General features: G+C 42.4%; 2 protein-coding genes and 1 long non-coding RNA gene across 3 annotated transcripts in view; all 3 read right to left on the reverse strand.

Annotated features, from left to right (window-relative positions):
* Window positions 1-21,778, reverse strand: part of LOC115126863 (LIM domain-binding protein 1-like) — a 181,121-nt gene that overhangs the window by 141,462 nt on the left and 17,881 nt on the right.
* On the reverse strand, window positions 10,150-12,226 carry LOC115126153 (uncharacterized). Its single transcript, XR_010458686.1, has 3 exons — window positions 12,169-12,226; window positions 11,838-12,073; window positions 10,150-11,530 (listed from the first exon to the last, which is right to left on the reverse strand). It is a non-coding gene; the product is annotated as an uncharacterized LOC115126153 (long non-coding RNA).
* Window positions 12,583-20,679, reverse strand: LOC135560280 (uncharacterized). Its single transcript, XM_065002143.1, has 4 exons — window positions 20,663-20,679; window positions 13,982-14,214; window positions 13,068-13,750; window positions 12,583-12,612 (listed from the first exon to the last, which is right to left on the reverse strand). The coding sequence occupies exons 1-3, from the start codon at window positions 20,677-20,679 to the stop codon at window positions 13,287-13,289; spliced, it is 714 nt and encodes a 237-aa protein (XP_064858215.1). The 3' UTR covers window positions 12,583-12,612; window positions 13,068-13,286.

The raw sequence follows: 21,778 nt of genomic DNA on the forward strand, positions 1-21,778 counted from the left end.
TAACAGTCTGATGGCCTTGAGATAGAAGCTGTTTTTCAGTCTCTCGGTCCCAGCTTTGATGCACCTGTACTGACCTCGCCTTCTGGATGATAGCGGGGTGAACAGGCAGTGGCTCGGTGGTTGTTGTCCTTGATGATCTTTATGGCCTTCCTGTGACATCGGGTGGTGTAGGTGTCCTGGAGGGCAGGTAGTTTGCCCCCGGTAATGCGTTGTGCAGACCTCACTACCCTCTGGAGAGCCCACGGTTGTGGGCGGAGCAGTTGCCGTACCAGGCGGTGATACAGCCCGACAGGATGCTCTCGATTGTGCATCTGTAGAAGTTTGTGAGTGCTTTTGGTGACAAGCTGAATTTCTTCAGCTTCCTGAGGTTGAAGAGCGCTGCTGCGCCTTCTTCACGATACTGTCTGTGTGGGTGACCAATTCAGTTTGTCTGTGATGTACGCCGAGGAACTTAAACTTACTACCCTCTCCACTACTGTTCCATCGATGTGGATAGGGGGTGTTCCTCTGCTGTTTTCTGAAGTCAACAATCATCTCCTTAGTTTTGTTGACGTTGAGTGTGAGGTTATTTTCCTGACACCACACTCTGAGGGCCCTCACCTCCTCCCTGTAGGCCGTCTCGTCGTTGTTGGTAATCAAGCCTACCACTGTTGTGTCGTCCGCAAACTTGATGATTGAGTTGAGGCGTGCGTGGGCCACATAGTCATGGGTGAACAGGGAGTACAGGAGAGGGTTCAGAACGCACCCTTGTGGGGCCCCAGTGTTGAGGATCAGCGGGGTGGAGATGTTGTTGCCTACCCTCACCACCTGGGGGCGGCCCGTCAGGAAGTCCAGTACCCAGTTGCACAGGGCGGGTCGAAACCCAGGGTCTCGAGCTTGATGACGAGCTTGGAGGGCACAATGGTGTTAAATGCCGAGCTGTAGTCGATGAACAGCATTCTCACATAGGTATTCCTCTTGTCCAGATGGGTTAGGGCAGTGTGCAGTGTGGTTGAGATTGCATCGTCTGTGAACCTATTTGGGCGGTAAGCAAATTGGAGTGGGTCTAGGGTGTCAGGTAGGGTGGAGGTGATATGGTCCTTGACTAGTCTCTCAAAGCACTTCATGATGACGGAAGTGCTACGGGACGGTAGTCGTTTAGCTCAGTTACCTTAGCTTTCTTGGGAACAGGAACAATGGTGGCCCACTTGAAGCATGTGGGAACAACAGACTGGGATAGGGATTGATTGAATATGTCCGTAAACACACCAGCCAGCTGGTCTGCGCATGCTCTGAGGGCGCGGCTGGGGATGCCGTCTGGGCCTGCAGCCTTGCGAGGGTTAACACGTTTAAATGTTTTCCTCACGTCGGCTGCAGTGAAGGAGAGTCCGCATGTTTTGGTTGCGGGCCGTGTCAGTGGCACTGTATTGTCCTCAAAGCGGGCAAAAAAGTTATTTAGTCTGCCTGGGAGCAAGACATATAATATAATATAACATGTGGAATAATGTCTGACAGCAATACAAAGTAAATCATCATGAAACACATCAGGATCAACTTGGTCCAGGCCTCCCTTGTGGTGCGGTGGTTAGGGTTAGGGTTACCTTCTTGCGGGCCGGATGTGGCCCGCGGGCCTTGACTCTGACATATGTGCTGTACAGAGCCATAAGAAAATATTGCTTTATTTATCTGATCATATTGTAATATATTTGTTAGGTTTTCAGTAGGTTCAATTAGGTTCACTAGACTATATGCGTCATTTAAAAAATTTTCAATGAACATTCGAACAGTCCGGCCCTCGTCTTGTAGCTGATTTTTTTATTTGGCCCTCCGTCCATTTGACTTTGACACCCCTGCTGTACAGGGACAGCAGCCGTACTACTCCTAAACACAACCCACCATCATTGTGTCTCATGTTAATACTACTCCTAAACACAACCCACCATCACTGTGTCTCATGTTAATACTACTCCTAAACACAACCCACCATCACTGTGTCTCATGTTAATACTACTCCTAAAGCTCTTACGAAGCATCCACTCAATCACTCTTAATCTTACTGTCACTCTTACTTGAGGCCATTTTCAAAATGTCTCCACAGCAATTGTTTTGCTCTCAGTGCTCTTAAAATAGCATGCACAAGTCTTGTGAAACCACATGAACAATGTACATCCCGTCATTTGTAGCACACAACGTAGCTCAGTATTTGTCAAGGGTGGCAATAATTTTGGAGACTGTATATCTAACAATCAGATTAATATGTAAAAATACATTTACACACACACATGGACAGGAACATCACATCACACACGTTTTCCTCACCCTCTTAAACTATGACAGTGAACACGACCCTATAGAATTGAGATCCGTCCCCCTTTCGGCAGAAATGCATCTGGGTATTACTGGTAAACTCTACTAATCATGCTTTAAACATGCAAATTAATAAACTGAACTAAAATAAACACATGAAACCCCAGTCCAGGTTCCATCGTCACAAAGTGTATCAGAGTAGGAGAGCTGATCTGGGTTCAGTTTAGCCTTTTAGATCATAATTATATGGACCGTCTGGGACACTTTATGAATACAGGCCCTGATGTAACAACCAAAACACATTTCAAAATAAACCAACAAGTACAAAGATACAGTAAGTCATGTGATGTTTGGCTAAAACGTCAAAACTAAAACTATATTTCAAGATATTGTCAAGTGTACTTACAGCGTGAAGTGAAGGGAGAGGTCTTGTACAGTGAGTCAATGTACTGTCACTGCGTGGGAACAAGAAGTAGTCTACTGTAAGTATTAGTAGAAGCAGGCGTAGCTAAGTGTGAGTTCTGTGGTTGACACATTTTAAAGTAGTCTAGTCAGGGCATTAACATGCAGGAACAGCATGTCACATAAGGGATGTTAGAAAATGGTCTAAAGTCAGAATACTGTAGTTACATTTCTTTATATGAGGAGTGGACCTACATGTTTTACAAGAGACAACATGTTACCCATTCCCATCCCTCCTCATCAGCTGGGACTGAAGGTTCCAGAACAGATGAAAGGGGAGTATCTTTGGTTCCAGTGTTCTAGACTAGAGCTCTCCCTACTGACATCTCAACATTACTGCAGCTTCCAGGCTTCATATGTCCCTACTAGTCCGATGAAAATATCTAAAATAGAAGGTAGAAAATGTAACAAATATATATAGAATGAAACAGTCACACACGTAAAAATACTGTTATTGGGACTTATGTTGAACTGGCGTTTGAATTGAGTGAACAAGTGAGCTCAGCTAGCTTGTTAGCTACATGAAGCTGCTGTTATTCAGAAATAAACAAGCAATATCATACCCTGAACAATATGGTATTATTTAATATAAATCAAATCAAATTTTATTTGTCACATACACATGGTTAGCAGATGTTAATGCGAGTGTAGCGAAATGCTTGTGCTTCTAGTTCCGACAATTCAGTGATAACCAACAAGTAATCTAGCTAACGATTCCAAAACTACTACCTTATAAACACAAGTGTAAGGGGATAAAGAATATGTACATAAAGATATATGAATGAGTGATGGTACAGAGCGGCATAGGCAAGATACAGTAGATGGTATCGAGTACAGTATATACATATGAGATGAGTATGTAAACAAAGTGGCATAGTTAAAGTGGCTAGTGATACATGTATTACATAAAGATGCAGTAGATGATATAGAGTACAGTATATACATATACATATGAGATGAATAATGTAGGGTATGTAAACATTATATCCCATCAATTCCCATTATTAAAGTGGCTGGAGTTGATTCAGTGTGTTGGCAGTAGCCACTCAATGTTAGTGGTGGCTGTTTAACAGTCTGATGGCCTTGAGATAGAAGCTGTTTTTCAGTCTCTCGGTCCCAGCTTTGATGCACCTGTACTGACCTCGCCTTCTGGATGATAGCGGGGTGAACAGGCAGTGGCTCGGGTGGTTGTTGTCCTTGATGATCTTTATGGCCTTCCTGTGACATCGGGTGGTGTAGGTGTCCTGGAGGGCAGGTAGTTTGCCCCCGGTAATGCGTTGTGCAGACCTCACTACCCTCTGGAGAGCCTTACGGTTGTGGGCGGAGCAGTTGCCGTACCAGGCGGTGATACAGCCCGACAGGATGCTCTCGATTGTGCATCTGTAGAAGTTTGTGAGTGCTTTTGGTGACAAGCTGAATTTCTTCAGCTTCCTGAGGTTGAAGAGGCGCTGCTGCGCCTTCTTCACGATACTGTCTGTGTGGGTGGACCAATTCAGTTTGTCTGTGATGTGTACGCCGAGGAACTTAAAACTTACTACCCTCTCCACTACTGTTCCATCGATGTGGATAGGGGGGTGTTCCCTCTGCTGTTTTCTGAAGTCAACAATCATCTCCTTAGTTTTGTTGACGTTGAGTGTGAGGTTATTTTCCTGACACCACACTCTGAGGGCCCTCACCTCCTCCCTGTAGGCCGTCTCGTCGTTGTTGGTAATCAAGCCTACCACTGTTGTGTCGTCCGCAAACTTGATGATTGAGTTGGAGGCGTGCGTGGCCACATAGTCATGGGTGAACAGGGAGTACAGGAGAGGGTTCAGAACGCACCCTTGTGGGGCCCCAGTGTTGACGATCAGCGGGGTGGAGATGTTGTTGCCTACCCTCACCACCTGGGGGCGGCCCGTCAGGAAGTCCAGTACCCAGTTGCACAGGGCGGGGTCGAAACCCAGGGTCTCGAGCTTGATGACGAGCTTGGAGGGCACAATGGTGTTAAATGCCGAGCTGTAGTCGATGAACAGCATTCTCACATAGGTATTCCTCTTGTCCAGATGGGTTAGGGCAGTGTGCAGTGTGGTTGAGATTGCATCGTCTGTGAACCTATTTGGGCGGTAAGCAAATTGGAGTGGGTCTAGGGTGTCAGGTAGGGTGGAGGTGATATGGTCCTTGACTAGTCTCTCAAAGCACTTCATGATGACGGAAGTGCTACGGGACGGTAGTCGTTTAGCTCAGTTACCTTAGCTTTCTTGGGAACAGGAACAATGGTGGCCCACTTGAAGCATGTGGGAACAACAGACTGGGATAGGGATTGATTGAATATGTCCGTAAACACACCAGCCAGCTGGTCTGCGCATGCTCTGAGGGCGCGGCTGGGGATGCCGTCTGGGCCTGCAGCCTTGCGAGGGTTAACACGTTTAAATGTTTTCCTCACGTCGGCTGCAGTGAAGGAGAGTCCGCATGTTTTGGTTGCGGGCCGTGTCAGTGGCACTGTATTGTCCTCAAAGCGGGCAAAAAAGTTATTTAGTCTGCCTGGGAGCAAGACATATAATATAATATAACATGTGGAATAATGTCTGACAGCAATACAAAGTAAATCATCATGAAACACATCAGGATCAACTTGGTCCAGGCCTCCCTTGTGGTGCGGTGGTTAGGGTTAGGGTTAGGCCCAGCGTCTTCCGGGTTAGGGGAGAGTTTGGTCGGCAAGGATGTCCTTGTTCCATCGCGCTCTAGCGACTCCTGTGGCGGGCCGTGTGTGTCACGGTGTTTCCTCTGACACATCGGTGTGGCAGGCTTCAAGGTTAAGCGGGCGTTGTGTTAAGAAGCAGTGTAGCTTGTTTGGGTTGTGTTTCGGAGGTCGCGTGGCTCTCAACCTTCGACTCTTCCGAGTCCGTACGGGAGTTGCAGTGATGAGACAAGACTGTAACTACCAATTGGATAGAACGAAACTGTGGGGTAACATTAGAATATGAATGGACAACAGGCTACATTAGACTATATATAGATAACATGCTACATTAGACTATATAGGGATAACATGCTACATTAGACTATATATATATAATATATATTTTTTTTTTACCTTTATTTTTACTAGGCTACATGCTACACTAGGCAAGTCAGTTACCAACAAATTTTTATTTTCAATGACATTTACATTTAAGTCATTTAGCAGACGCTCTTATCCAGAGCGACTTACAAATTGGTGCTTTCACCTTATGACATCCAGTGGAACAGCCACTTTACAATAGTGCATCTAGGTCTTTTAAGGGGGTGAGAAGGATTACTTTATCCTATCCTAGGTATTCCTTAAAGAGGTGGGGTTTCAGGTGTCTCCGGAAGGTGGTGATTGACTCCGCTGTCCTGGCGTCGTGAGGGGAGTTTGTTCCACCATTGGGGGCCAGAGCTTAACAGTTTTGACTGGGCTGAGCGGGAACTGTACTTCCTCAGTGGTAGGGAGGCGAGCAGGCCAGAGGTGGATGAACGCAGTGCCCTTGTTTGGGTGTAGGGCCTGATCAGAGCCTGGAGGTACTGAGGTGCTGTTCCCCTCACAGCTCCGTAGGCAAGCACCATGGTCTTGTAGCGGATGCGAGCTTCAACTGGAAGCCAGTGGAGAGAGCGGAGGAGCGGGGTGACGTGAGAGAACTTGGGAAGGTTGAACACCAGACGGGCTGCGGCGTTCTGGATGAGTTGTAGGGGTTTAATGGCACAGGCAGGGAGCCCAGCCAACAGCGAGTTGCAGTAATCCAGACGGAGATGACAAGGGCCTGGATTAGGACCTGCGCCGCTTCCTGTGTGAGGCAGGGTCGTACTCTCATGGATGTTGTAGAGCATGAACCTACAGGAACGGGCCACCGCCTTGATGTTAGTTGAGAACGACAGGGTGTTGTCCAGGATCACGCCAAGGTTCTTAGCGCTCTGGGAGGAGGACACGATGGAGTTGTCAACCGTGATGGCGAGATCATGGAACGGGCAGTCCTTCCCCGGGAGGAAGAGCAGCTCCGTCTTGCCGAGGTTCAGTTTGAGGTGGTGATCCGTCATCCACACTGATATGTCTGCCAGACATGCAGAGATGCGATTCGCCACCTGGTCATCAGAGGGGGGAAAGGAGAAGATTAATTGTGTGTCGTCTGCATAGCAATGATAGGAGAGACCATGTGAGGTTATGACAGAGCCAAATAACGGCCTAGGAACAGTGGGTTAACTACCTGTTCAGGGGCAGAATGACAGATTTGTACCTTGACAGCTCGGGGATTCGAACTTGCAACCTTTCGGTTACTAGTCCAACGCTCTAACCACTAGGCTACCCTCCCGCCCCATATATATATATGGATAACAGGCTATATTAGACTATATATGGATAACATATATAACATAACATATATATATATATATATGCATAATGTAACCATTAGACGATATAATGACAACAGGCTACATTAGACTATACATTGACAACAGGCTACATTAGACTATATATTGACAACAGGCTACATTAGACTATATATTGACAACAGGCTACATTAGACTATATATGGACAACAGGCTACATTAGACTATATATTGACAACAGGCTACATTAGACTATATATGCATAACATATAATTATGCTTATGTAACCATTAGACGATATAATGACAACAGGCTACATTAGACTATATATTGACAACAGGCTACATTAGACTATATATTGACAACAGACTACATTAGACTATATATGGATAACAGGCTACATTACACTATATATGGATAACAGGCTACATTAGCCTATATATGTATAACATGCTACATTAGGCTATATATGGATAACATGCTACATTAGGATATATATGGATAACAGGCTACCTTAGACTATATATGCATAACAGGCTACATTAGACTATATATGTATAACATGCTACATTAGGCTATATATGGATAACAGGCTACCTTTGACTATATATATGGATAACAGCCTACATTATACTATGTATGGGTAACAGACTACATTAGACTATATATGGATAACAGGCTACATTAGAATATGAATGGACAACAGGCTACATTAGACTACATATGGATAACATGCTACATTAGACTATATATGGATAACAGGCTATATTACACTATATATGGAAAACAGGCTATATTTGACTACATATGGATAACATGCTACATTAGACTATGTATGGATTTCAGGCTACATTAGACTATATATGGATAACAGGCTACATTAGACTATATATGGATAACATGCTACAGACTATATATGGATAACAGGCTATATTAGACTACATTTGGATAACAGGCTACATTAGACTACATATGGATAACATGCTACATTAGACTATGTATGGATTTCAGGCTACATTAGACTATATATGGATAACAGGCTACATTAGACTATATATGGATAACAGGCTACATTAGACTATGTATGGATAACAGGCTACATTAGACTATGTATGGATAACAGGATATTTTAATGTGTGTATACATACAGTATATAGTGTAAAATATGTACTTTAATATCAGGTTTTAAAAGTGAGATTTTCATTGGACAGTTACTACTTCTTGTGACTCCCCATCCCGGGTCTGGGAGCGTAATCATCGCCTGACACTAATTAGCATAACGCAACGGACATAAATCTTCCTAGAAAATCTTCCTATTCATGAAAATCACAAGTGAAATATATTGGAACACAGCTTAGCCTTTTGTTAATCACCCTGTCATCTCAGATTTTCAAAATATTCTTTACAGCCAAAGCTAGAGAAGCATTTGTTTAAGTTTATCGATAGACTAGCATAGCATTATGCCTTGCTAGCAGCAGGCAACCTTGTCACGAAAATCAGCAAAGCAATCAAATTAAATCGTATACCTTTGAAGAACTTCGGATGTTTTCACTCACGAGACTCCCAGGTAGATAGCCAAAGTTCATTTTTTCAAAAAATATTATTTTTGTAGGCGAAATAGCTCCGTTTGTTCTTCACGTTTCGCTGAGAAATCGCCCGGAAATTGCAGTCACGAAAACTGTGAAAAATATTCCCAATTAGCTCCATAATATCAACAGAAACATGGCAAACGTTGTTTATAATCAATCCTCAAGGTGTTTTTCAAATCTCTATTCGATAATATATCCATCGGGACAATTCGTTTTTCAGTAGGACCGATTGGAGTAATGGCTAACTCTGTATTTTACTGGAGAGTCACCCTGGGAGCCATCAGGTGACCACTTACACAATGTAGCCGCCTATGGCTATTCTTCAACATAAATGCGTAAATCTACGTCACAATGCTGTAGATGTTTCTACAACTTGATTGGAGCCCACCTGTAGTAAATTCAATCAATTGGACATGATTTGGAAAGGCACACGCCTGTCTATAAGGTCCCACAGTTCACAGTAAATGTCAGAGCAAAAATCATTAAGGTCGAAGGATTTGTCTCTAGAACTCCGAGACAGGATTGTGCTGAGGCACAGATCTGGGGAAGGGTACCAAAACATTTCTGTATTTTTGAAGGTTCAAGAACACAGTAGCCTCCATCATTCTTAAATAGAAGAAGTTTAGAACCACCAAGACTCATCCTAGAGCTGGCCATCTGACCAAACTGATCAATCGGGGGAGAAGAGCCTTGGTCAGGTGACCAAGAACCCGATGGAGCTCCAGAGTTCGTCTGTGGAGATGGGAGAGACTTCAAGAAGGACAGCCATCTCTGCAGCACTCCACCAATCAGGCTTTTATTGTAGAGTGGCCAGATGGAAGCCAATGGCATATGAAAGCCTGCTTGGAGTTTGCCAAAAGGCACCTAAAGACCCTAAGACCATGAGAAACAAGATTATCTGGTCTGATGAAACCAAGATTGAACCCTTTGGCCTGAATGCCAAGCGTCACGTCTGGAGGAAAACTGGCACCATCCCTAAAGTGATGCATGGTGTTGGCAGTATCATGCTGAGGGGATATTTTTCAGTGGCAGGGACTGGGAGACTAGTCAGGATCGAGGGAAAGATGAATGGAGAAAAGTACAGAGAGATCCTTGAGGAAAACCAGCTCCAGAAGGCTCAGGGCCTCAGACTGGGGTGAAGGTTCAACCTTCCAAAAGGACAAGGACCCTAAGCACACAGCCAAGACAAAGCAGGAGTGGCTTCGGGAGAAATCTCAATGTCCTTGAGTGGCCCAGCCAGAGCCCGGACTTGAACCTGATCGAACATCTCTGGAGAGACCTAAATATATCTGTTCAGTGAAGCTCCCCATCCAACATGACCAAGCTTGAGAACATCTGCAGATAAGAATGGGAGAAACTCCCCAAAAACAGGTGTGCCATGCTTGTAGCGTCATACACAAGAAGACTCGAGGCTGTAATCGCTGCCAAAGGTGCTTCGACAAAGTACTGATTAAAGGGTCTGAATACTTATGTAAATCTGATATTTTTTAATTTATACATTTGCAAAATTGTCTAAAAACCTTTTTTGCTTTAGCATTATGGGGTTTAGTGTGTTGATTGATGAGGAGAGAATTATCTCATCAATTTGAGAAAAAGTTTGAAACATCACAACATGTGGAAAAAGTCAAGGGGTCTGAATACTTTCTGAATGCTCTGTAAGATATAACTGGAACTCAAGGTTTCCTACGTCAGAAATACAACATTTTTTAATGTAAAAATATATATAAAAAATGTTAAGGTCCCTTTCTAATTCACAACTGTTTCAAAGTCATAACTGACCCTAAATCAGAACTTCTACTCTAAGTGTGAATAGAGTCGCCTGTGGCTCAGTTGGTACAGCATGGAGCATGGGTTCAATTCCTGCTGGGACTTCCCATACGAAAAGTGTTTTCAAACATGACTGTAATGACTGTGTGAATTTGGATAAAAGTGTCTACTAGATGGAATATATTATTAAATACTATTAAAAACTGGGTAGTTTTGGCCCTTGATGGTGATTGGCTGAAACAGTATTTCAGAAGTCTATACTGTATATCAGACAATATACCACGGGTATGAAGTAAAAATACTTGTTTAATGTTCTATTTATGTTGTTAACCAGTTTAAAATAAGCCGTGGAACAGTATGTTGGTCATATAACAAAAACCCCTGAAGTACCTTGTTGCCATTATAAATTTAAGCAATAAGGCCCGAGGAGGTGTGGTATATGGCCAATATACTACCGCTAAGGGCTGTTCTTCTGCACAATGCAACGCGGAGTGCTTGGATGCACCACAAACAGCGAGGTGCCTTATTTTAAACTGGTTACCAATGTACTTAGACCAGTAAATACAAATGTTAATACCCATGGTATACGGTCTGGTATACCACGCCGGTCAGCTAATCAGCATTCAGGGCTCAAACCACCCAGTTTATAAAGGTCAATATTCCACACCTCCACAGGCATTATATCACTTAGTTTAGATATACAGGTCCTGATACACAAGGCTATTGTCAAACTTCTTCTGTTCAGGTTTTCTTGGTTCTGGGTTTGTTGTGTTCAGGTCTTCTTGGTTCTGGGTTTGATGTGTTCAGGTCTTCTTAGTTTCTGAGTTTGTTGTGTTCAGGTCTTCTTGGTTCTGGGTTTGTTGCGTTCAGGTCTTCTTAGTTCTGAGTTTGTTGTGTTCAGGTCTTCTTAGTTCTGAGTTTGTTGTGTTCAGGTCTTCTTGGTTCTGGATTTGTTGTGTTCGGGTTTTCTTGGTTCTGGGTTTGTTGCGTTCAGGTCTTCTTAGTTCTGAGTTTGTTGTGTTCAGGTCTTCTTGGTTCAGGGTTTATTGACTGTACTATAGAGAACAGAGGAGTCCTCCTCAGCTGCTTGTGCTGCTGCGGGTCTGAAGAGAGAAACAACAATGAAACAAAGACAGCGTCCCAAATGGTGGCACCCTATAGGGCTCTGTCTAAAGTAGTGCACTAAATAGGGAATAGGGTGCCATTTTGAACAGAAGAACAGTTCCTCAAAACAATCATCACATCACTCCCTCATTATAGACATGTCAGAGTAATTGTCCTGAGATGTCCATTGTTGGGTTCATAGTTTGGGTTAATAGTGTTCACTAAGGGTCAACAGTTTTGCTTATTCATGACATCTCCTACAATAAACTGCAGCATATGAATGACCTTAATGCAGAATATGCTCACCAGGTGGCAGCACAGGGGAGGTTGAAATTCACAGCAGCGTACTGGACATCCTCATTCTCTTTCTGGGGTTGATGCAGCTGGACGGTGGAGTACAGAGGCACTTCCTGGTTTTTGGAGCGAGAGAAGTGGATGCTGGCGTAGTGAACATCATCCTGGTCGTCTGTGGCTGCTGTCTGTGCTGCAGTAGGGGTGAAGGCCGTGCCTGAGATGTTGTCAAACACTGGACTAGAGTCTCCCTGATGGAGAGAGAGGACCGACAGCATGAGGAGTGGAAATGTTCCACAAAGAATACACATTAATCACAGTCACCTTCTGATTCCAACAGACTCACCTGTCCATTGTCTGCTGTGTCTCTTGTGTCAGAGGGGGATTTGGAGGCCGCCTTCCTGTTTTGTAAACAAATGAATGAATGAATGAATTATTGAATCTTCTAAAGTGAAATAATAAACAACAAAAAACGCACCTGAACCACATGAGTCCAGAGAAACAGAGGATGAGAACCAGAACCACTGTGATTCCTACAGCTGCAGTCAGAATTGAGGTTTGTTTCCCTATAATAAAATATGGATGATATGAGTACACAGCATGTTCTAATGAACTGAATATTATTATGATAATAAAACAGAATATCAATGTAATACTTGTTAAAAATGGTGGATTTTATAAATCAACCTGTAATTATTAACAAAAGAGAAATAATCCTAAGTATAATTATTAAGATTTATCTTGAAAAGTATTTTTGTATTGACTGACACTGAGGTGTTCTTTGGAGCATCTAGTAAAGGAGAATATGTCAGGGGGTCAGGACTGTAGTATACTACCTCAAATGACATCATGTCAAAAATAAATCATATCTAAAGTCAGAGAACTATCTAAAACTATCACTTACTAAAACTATCACTCACTTATCTAAAACTCTCACTTACTAAAACTATCACTTACTAAAACTGTCACTTACTAAAACTATCACTCACTTATCTAAACCTCTCACTTACACAAAACATGAACAATAATACATTTGGAGATACTTTAGGACTTGAGTGTCTACTAAACTATTCTTCAAGTATCTGAGGTACTGAACATTCTAACTATAGACATGCATACATCTATGACATTGTCTGTAATTTCTATGTAATGATGAATATTGATAGATAAAGCAGTAATACCCTTCTTCTTGACCTTAAATGATTGATACTTTCTAAGTATAATAGTAGTTTAATTCATACTCACACACTGCAGGAGAGTGGAGGTCCTCATGGTGTTCTACAGCACAGGAGTAACTGTCTGCAGAATGACCCAACACTACTAGGGTATTACTAGAGTATTGTTGGGAAGTGGGCTCATCTAGACGTTGTCCGTTCTTGTACCAGATGTAGGTGGGGTTGTCAGTCAGAGTACAGGTGGTGATACAGGTCAATGTCTTCTGTCCCTCTGCAGCAGGAGTCACCTTCACCTGCAGACCTGAAACAATATGTATAAAACCACATACACCTCTGTGTTAACAGGATGGTTCATATATTTATCCTGTAATTCAATATTAGTTACAGTTGTATCATACAGTATAGTATTACCAGTGACAGTCAGAGTTGTTCCAGGGAAGCTGTACCCCCATCTTGCCTTACCAGATGTAAATCTGAACTTGTACTCAGTTGAGTCACTTTCTCTCAGGTCTGTGATTCTCAGGGTGGAGTCCTTTTCTGTTTGTCGATGGTATTCCACACGATCTGCATACTCTGGGTTCAGGCTCAGGTCTTTAGTGACACCAGACTCCCATTTGTTGAACCAGGACACTTCTGTGACGTTATGCCACCTGGGATGTGTGTAAAAGCATGATACGTCCACTGTTGACCCTTTCAAAGCACAGATACTCTGATGGGTGTAAGTCACATTCATACAGCTCTCACCCACAACACCTGAAACAAAATGTAACTGATCAATTCCTGAAACCATAATGAGACTAGTTTCAAATGTCTTAGATGTATTGGACAGTTTCATTTTTGAATAAAAATAAATACATGTACATACATCTATAAAACTGTTTATCATTCCAATGTATATAGTTAAGAATATTGATAGAGAAAGTAAAACCATTCTTATTGGTTCTAAATGATACTACATAAAATACTAGTTTCATTCATACTCACACACTGCAGGAGAGTGGTGATCCTCATGGCCTTTTACAGCACAGGAGTAACTGTCTGAAGAATAACTATTGACAGAGTATTGATGGGAAGTGGGCTTATTTAGATGTTGTCCGTTCTTGTACCAGATGTAGGTGGGGTTGTCAGTCAGAGTACAGGTGGTGCTACAGGTCAGTGTCTTATCTTGATGTCCTCCAGTCACCTTCACCTGAAGACCTGGAGAAAAAACAATATCACTGTAAATCCCTTTATCACTGACTTATCACTGTAATACAAAGATGGAGGAAATCCTATGTTATACAGACATAAACACAAACCAAGACATTTATCCTGAACTAAATGGAATTCAACAGTTTAACTATATTGAATGTTACTGTACCTGTAACAGAAAGAGTGACTCCAGGATCACCAGTATATTGAATGTACTAATACAAAGATGGAAGAAATCCTATGTTATACAGACTATAATACATACACACCACAACAATTGTCAGAACTAATTGGAATTGAACATAAAAACACTTTTACTGTACCTGTGACAGACAAAGTCACTCCAAGTTTGCCAGTATATGTCCCTCCTTCCTGATCTGTTAATAATCTGAACTTGTATGTAGCTGAGTCTCTCTCTCTCAGGTCTGTGATTCTCAGGGTACAGTCTTTCTCCTTAACCCCATGATACTCCAGACGACCTGCATACTCTGGGTCCTGACCTAGATCTTCAGTCTCCATTTTAGTGAACCAGAAGGTTGATGTGACTTTATGACCACTGGGATATCTGAAAGAGCAGGACAGATCCACTGTTGACCCCTTCAAGGCACAGATACTCTGAGTGGTGTAAGTCACTCTCCAGACATTCTGCCCCATTACCACTGAAACACAGTCCCACAACACAACATTAATTACATTAAAATGAATGCAAAAATGGCTCTCACTACAGTATTGTTGGTCCACATTTTGTTGCCATAGTTTCTGAGTTGGATGTGATGGAAACCACAGATAAGCATCTCTCAATAGAAGACCAATATATTAAGTGAAGTAGATTTGCCAAACAGAACAACATTATGACTCTTAACCTTTTAGACATGTTTATGTATTGAAACACAGGGCAACTAAAACAGTTATGAATGAGACCATACCTGCTACAGACCAGAGAAAGACCCTACCTGCTACAGACCAGAGAAAGACCCTACCTGCTACAGACCAGAGAAAGACCCTACCTGCTACAGACCAGAGAAAGACCCTACCTGCTACAGACCAGAGAAAGACCCTACCTGCTACAGACCAGAGAAAGACCCTACCTGCTACAGACCAGAGAAAGACCCTACCTGCTACAGACCAGAGAAACACCCTACCTGCTACAGACCAGAGAAAGACCATACCTGCTACAGACCAGAGAAACACCCCCAACACACTTCCTGTTGTTCTCAAGGACATTGTTACATCTCCCACCCTGCAGTCTTAGAAACATAAACAACAACTCTCTCTATAGCTGGTGAATAACTACGTAGTAATCATCATTATATCATCAACAACAACAACTCTCTCTATAGCTGGTGAATAACTACGTAGTAATCATCATTATATCATCAACAACAACAACTCTCTCTATAGCTGGTGAATAACTACGTAGTAATCATCATTATATCATCAACAACAACAACTCTCTCTATAGCTGGTGAATAACTACGTAGTAATCATCATTATATCATCAACAACAACAACTCTCTCTATAGCTGGTGAATAACTACGTAGTAATCATCATTATATCATCAACAACAACAACTCTCTCTATAGCTGGTGAATAACTACGTAGTAATCATCATTATATCATCAACAACAACAACTCTCTCTATAGCTGGTGAATAACTACGTAGTAATCATCATTATATCATCAACAACAACAACTCTCTCTATAGCTGGTGAATAACTACGTAGTAATCATCATTATATCATCAACAACAACAACTCTCTCTATAGCTGGTGAATAACTACGTAGTAATCATCATTATATCATCAACAACAACAACTCTCTCTATAGCTGGTGAATAACTACGTAGTAATCATCATTATATCATCAACAACAACAACTCTCTCTATAGCTGGTGAATAACTACGTAGTAATCATCATTATATCATCAACAACAACAACTTATTGAACAGGTCTGTATTACTGTAAACACATATTTCTGAATGTTCTGAAGCTATTTTCTTGTCAGATCCCCAAATATAGGGGGATAAATGTTCAATCCTCTACGGTCCGTCAAGCTGTACAGCAGCATAAAGACTGACCACCAGGTTCAATGATAGCTCCTATCCCCAAGCTGTGAGGACTAACAGCAAGTGATTCAAACACACACACACACACACACACACACACACACACACACACACACACACAGTGTCTGTAGTGAAGGCCCATGGAGTCTGTATCAAAGTCTAGAGAGTTGGTTGTTATGGATGTAGAAAAGTTAAAACACACATCCTACACAGTATAGATGTCAACCCTCCTCCCTATCAGTCTGGTCCTAAAGGGCCCTCAGATAAATCCACTGTGTCACACAATCACCCACACTGGGGGAGACACTTTATGAATACTGGCCCTGATATAACAACCAAAACACAGCTCAAAACATAACGAGAAGTAAAATGATACATTACACTCAAGTATTTGACTTATGACTAAATACAAATAACCAAACACTATATTTCAAGATATTGTCAAGAGTAGTTACAGAGTGAAGTGAAGAGGAGAGGTCTTGAACAGTGAGTCAACTTACTGGTAGTGTGTGGCAACTGCTAGTAAGTGTCAGTTCTGTGGTTGATACATATTCATGTAGTCAGGACACAAGTAGCTGATGCAGAACAGTCCTCTCTTCCTCTTTAAGACATTAACATGCATGACGACCAGAACATCATGTCAGAGAAGGGAGGTTACTGTATTAAAATGGGCCCTACATTTTTAAAATGGACAAAATGTCCCCCATTTCCACTTTTATTTAAATACAGCACCATGTTAACAATATGTTGACTATTCTATATGGAATGTTTATAATATCTTAGAATGTGTTGCCTTGTCCCTCTGAGTTCTACATGGAACAGGTCAAAGTTCCATTTACATTTGGTCAATTCCATGATGTCATTCATTCTATTCTACAAACCCATTTGATTTACTCTCCTCATCAGCTGCATCAAAGTGGTACTGAAGGTTCCAGTGTTCTATACTAGAGCTCCTCCTACTGGCATCTCAACATTACTGCACCATCCTAATAACAATGACCTTAATACTGTTGGGCTAATAACAACATTCCAAACTGACAATACATCAGATAGAATGGTGAAACACAACACTGGCTACTTGACAAAGTAACATTTAAACACACAAACACTGATGTCTGCAGTATTACAACATACCACTATCATATTATGTTACATCGTTGACCCCTGTGTACAGTACTGGTAGTAGCATTAGTTAGCAGAGGAATCAGTATCATCATCACCATAGTCTGCTGTATTGACTGCTGCTGTCCATATACTGTATAGTCTAATGTAGCCTGTTATCCATCAATAGTCTAATGTAGCCTGTTATCCATATATAGTCTAATGTAGCCTGTTATCCATATATAGTCTAATGTAGCCTGATATCCATATATAGTCTAATGTAGCCTGGTATCTATACATATTCTAATGTAGCCTGTTGTCCATATAGAGTAATGTAGCCTGTTATCCATATATATTTTAATGTAGCCTGTTATCTGTATATAGTCTAATGTAGCCTGTTATCCACATATAGTCTAATGTAGCATGTTATCCATATATAGTCTAATGTAGCCTGCTATCCATATATAGTCTAATGTAGCCTGTTATCCATATATAGTCTAATGTAGCCTGTTTCCATATATAGTCTAATGTAGCCTGTTATCCATATATAGTCTAATGTAGCCTGTTATCCATATATAGTCTAATGTAGCCTGTTTCCATATATAGTCTAATGTAGCCTGTTATCCATATATAGTCTAATGTAGCCTGTTATCCATATATAGTCTAATGTAGCATGTTATCCATATATAGTCTAATGTAGCATGTTATCCATATATAGTCTAATGTAGCCTGCTATCCATATATAGTCTAATGTAGCCTGTTATCCATATATATTCTAATGTAGCCTGTTATCCATATATAGTCTAATGTAGCCTGTTTCCATATATAGTCTAATGTAGCCTGTTATCCATATATAGTCTAATGTAGCCTGTTATCCATATATAGTCTAATGTAGCATGTTATCCATATATAGTCTAATGTAGCATGTTATCCATATATAGTCTAATGTAGCCTGCTATCCATATATAGTCTAATGTAGCCTGTTATCCATATATAGTCTAATGTAGCCTGTTATCCATATATAGTCTAATGTAGCCTGTTATCTTTACATATTCTAATGTAGCCTGTTATCTTTACATATTCTAATGTAGCCTGTTATCTTTACATATTCTAATGTAGCCTGTTATCCATATATTGTCTAATGTAGCCTGTTATCCATATATTGTCTAATGTAGCCTGTTATCCATATATATTCTAATGTAGCCTGTTATCCATATATATTCTAATGTAGCCTGTTATCTTTACATATTCTAATGTAGCCTGTTATCCATATATAGTATAATGTTGTGGTGAAATCCTGCACAGAGCCTTCACCGTGCGCTGCCACTTTAAGAGCACATCAGCAGTCAGGAAGGAGGAAATAAAGCTCTTCTGGCTCTTTGTGTGGAGCTGTTGGTTGGACCACAGTGTGTGCAACTCTGCAGAAGTCCTGTTTATTTTCATTGTGCTTAGTTGTAAAGTGTTAAGTTGATTGCCGGTGTTTCCTCTCTAGGTCGTGGTTTTAAAATAATTATTTTTCCAAGGTGTTGAAGTTAGTTTCACTTTAGGTTCTGAATGAAAGATGAAAAGAGGTTATTTATGGACGTCTGTGTTTGGGCCAAATGAAAGCTGGTCCAGACCGGGCAAAATCTCTAACAAACACAGACGTCTATGATGGGTTCAGATTTGGTCCGGAACAGACCAAAAACCAAGGTCTGTGAACGTGGAAATCAGGGCCGGTCTGGATGCACAAAACCATCCAAAAGGTGTCCGTGTTGGACGGTGCTTACTGAGGTAAAGACTACAGTGTTGTCTGTAAGCCAGTTCGGACATGACCAATAAACCATGTCCAAAAGATGTCGGCCTGTTCTTACGGGGGTGTTTTCTACCATGTCGACCTGTTCTTACGGGGGTGTTTTCTACCATGTCGACCTGTTCTTACGGGGGTGTTTTCTACCATGTAGACCTGTTCTCACGGGGGTGTTTTCTACCATGTCGACCTGTTCTTATGGGGGTGTTTTCTACCATGTTGACCTGTTCTCAAGGGGGTGTTTTCTACCATGTTGACCTGTTCTTACGGGGGTATTTTCTACCATGTTGACCTGTTCTTACGGGGGTGTTTTCTACCATGTCCACCTGTTCTTACGGGGGTGTTTTCTACCATGTCCACCTGTTCTTACGGGGGTGTTTTCTACCATGTCCACATGTTCTTACGGGGGTGTTTTCTACCATGTCGGCCTGTTCTTACGGGGGTGTTTTCTACCATGTCGGCCTGTTCTTACGGGGGTGTTTTCTACCATGTCGACCTGTTCTTACGGGGGTGTTTTCTACCATGTAGACCTGTTCTCACGGGGGTGTTTTCTACCATGTCGACCTGTTCTTACGGCGGTGTTTTCTACCATGTCGACCTGTTCTTACGGGGGTGTTTTCTACCATGTCGACCTGTTCTTACGGGGGTGTTTTCTACCATGTCGGCCTGTTCTTACGGGGATGTTTTCTACCATGTCGGCCTGTTCTTACGGGGGTGTTTTCTACCATGTCGACCTGTTCTTACGGGGGTGTTTTCTACCATATCCTCCTGTTCTTACGGGGGTGTTTTCTACCATTTCGACCTGTTCTTACGGGGGTGTTTTCTACCATGTCGGCCTGTTCTTACAGGGTGTTTTCTACCATGTCGACCTGTTCTTACGGGGGTGTTTTCTACCATGTCGGCCTGTTCTTACGGGGGTGTTTTCTACCATGTCGACCTGTTCTTACGGGGGTGTTTTCTACCATGTCGACCTGTTCTTACGGGGGTGTTTTCTACCATGTCGACCTGTTCTTACGGGGGTGTATTCTACCATGTCCACCTGTTCTTACGGGGGTGTATTCTACCATGTCCACCTGTTCTTACGGGGGTGTTTTCTACCATGTCGACCTGTTCTTACGGGGTGTTTTCTACCATGTCGACCTGTTCTTACGGGGTGTTTTCTACCATGTCGACCTGTTCTTACGGGGTGTTTTCTACCATATCCTCCTGTTCTTACGGGGTGTTTTCTACCATGTCGACCTGTTCTTACAGGGGTGTTTTCTACCATGTCGACCTGTTCTTACGGGGGTGTTTTCTACCATGTCGGCCTGTTCTTACGGGGTGTTTTCTACCATGTCGACCTGTTCTTACGGGGTGTTTTCTACCATATCCTCCTGTTCTTACGGGGTGTTTTCTACCATTTCGACCTGTTCTTACGGGGGTGTTTTCTACCATGTCGGCCTGTTCTTACAGGGTGTTTTCTACCATGTCGACCTGTTCTTACGGGGGTGTTTTCTACCATGTCGGCCTGTTCTTACGTGGGGTGTTCTACCATGTCGACCTGTTCTTACGGGGGTGTTTTCTACCATGTCGACCTGTTCTTACGGGGGTGTTTTCTACCATGTCGACCTGTTCTTACGGGGGTGTATTCTACCATGTCCACCTGTTCTTACGGGGGTGTATTCTACCATGTCCACCTGTTCTTACGGGGGTGTTTTCTACCATGTCGACCTGTTCTTACGGGGGTGTTTTCTACCATGTCGACCTGTTCTTACGGGGGTGTTTTCTACCATGTCGACCTGTTCTTACGGGGGTGTTTTCTACCATATCCTCCTGTTCTTACGGGGGTGTTTTCTACCATGTCGACCTGTTCTTACAGGGGTGTTTTCTACCATGTTGACCTGTTCTTACGGGGGTGTTTTCTACCATGTCCACCTGTTCTTACGGGGGTGTTTTCTACCATGTCGGCCTGTTCTTACGGGGGTGTTTTCTACCATGTCGACCTGTTCTTACGGGGGTGTTTTCTACCATGTTGACCTGTTCTTACGGGGGTGTGTTCTACCATGTCCACCTGTTCTTACGGGGGTGTTTTCTACCATGTCCACCTGTTCTTACGGGGGTGTTTTCTATCATGTCCACCTGTTCTTACGGGGGTGTTTTCTACCATGTTGACCTGTTCTTACGGGGGTGTTTTCTACCATGTCCACCTGTTCTTACGGGGGTGTTTTCTACCATGTCGGACCACAATGGAATTTTATGAATGCTCATCCATTTGGTAGGTCTACCGTTTGTAAAAATTGGCCGTTTCATCAACTTAATTAGTCCTTGTTCCTGTGACTAATCAATTTGGCTAATTATTAAGCTCTGAATACCAGCCACCCAACTCCTACTCCTAAACACAACCCACCATCACTGTGTCTCATGTTAATTCTACTCCTAAACACAACCCACCATCACTGTGTCTCATGTTAATACTACTCCTACACACAACCCACCATCACTGTGTCTCATGTTAATACTACTCCTAAACACAACCCTCCATCACTGTGTCTCATGTTATACTACTCCTAAACACAACCCTCCATCACTGTGTCTCATGTTATACTACTCCTAAACACAACCCACCATCACTGTGTCTCATGTTAATACTACTC

The sequence above is a fragment of the Oncorhynchus nerka genome, linkage group LG15 (assembly GCF_034236695.1).
Source record: "Oncorhynchus nerka isolate Pitt River linkage group LG15, Oner_Uvic_2.0, whole genome shotgun sequence".
Lineage (NCBI taxonomy): Eukaryota > Metazoa > Chordata > Actinopteri > Salmoniformes > Salmonidae > Oncorhynchus > Oncorhynchus nerka.

Bases quoted from the DNA above. Each gene is read 5' to 3' on its own strand.
- LOC135560280 (XM_065002143.1), bottom strand. The intron at 13,751-13,981 runs GTGAGTATGAAT...ATTTTGTTTCAG, and splicing joins TCACCACTCTCCTGCAGTGT to GTGTTGTGGGTGAGAGCTGT.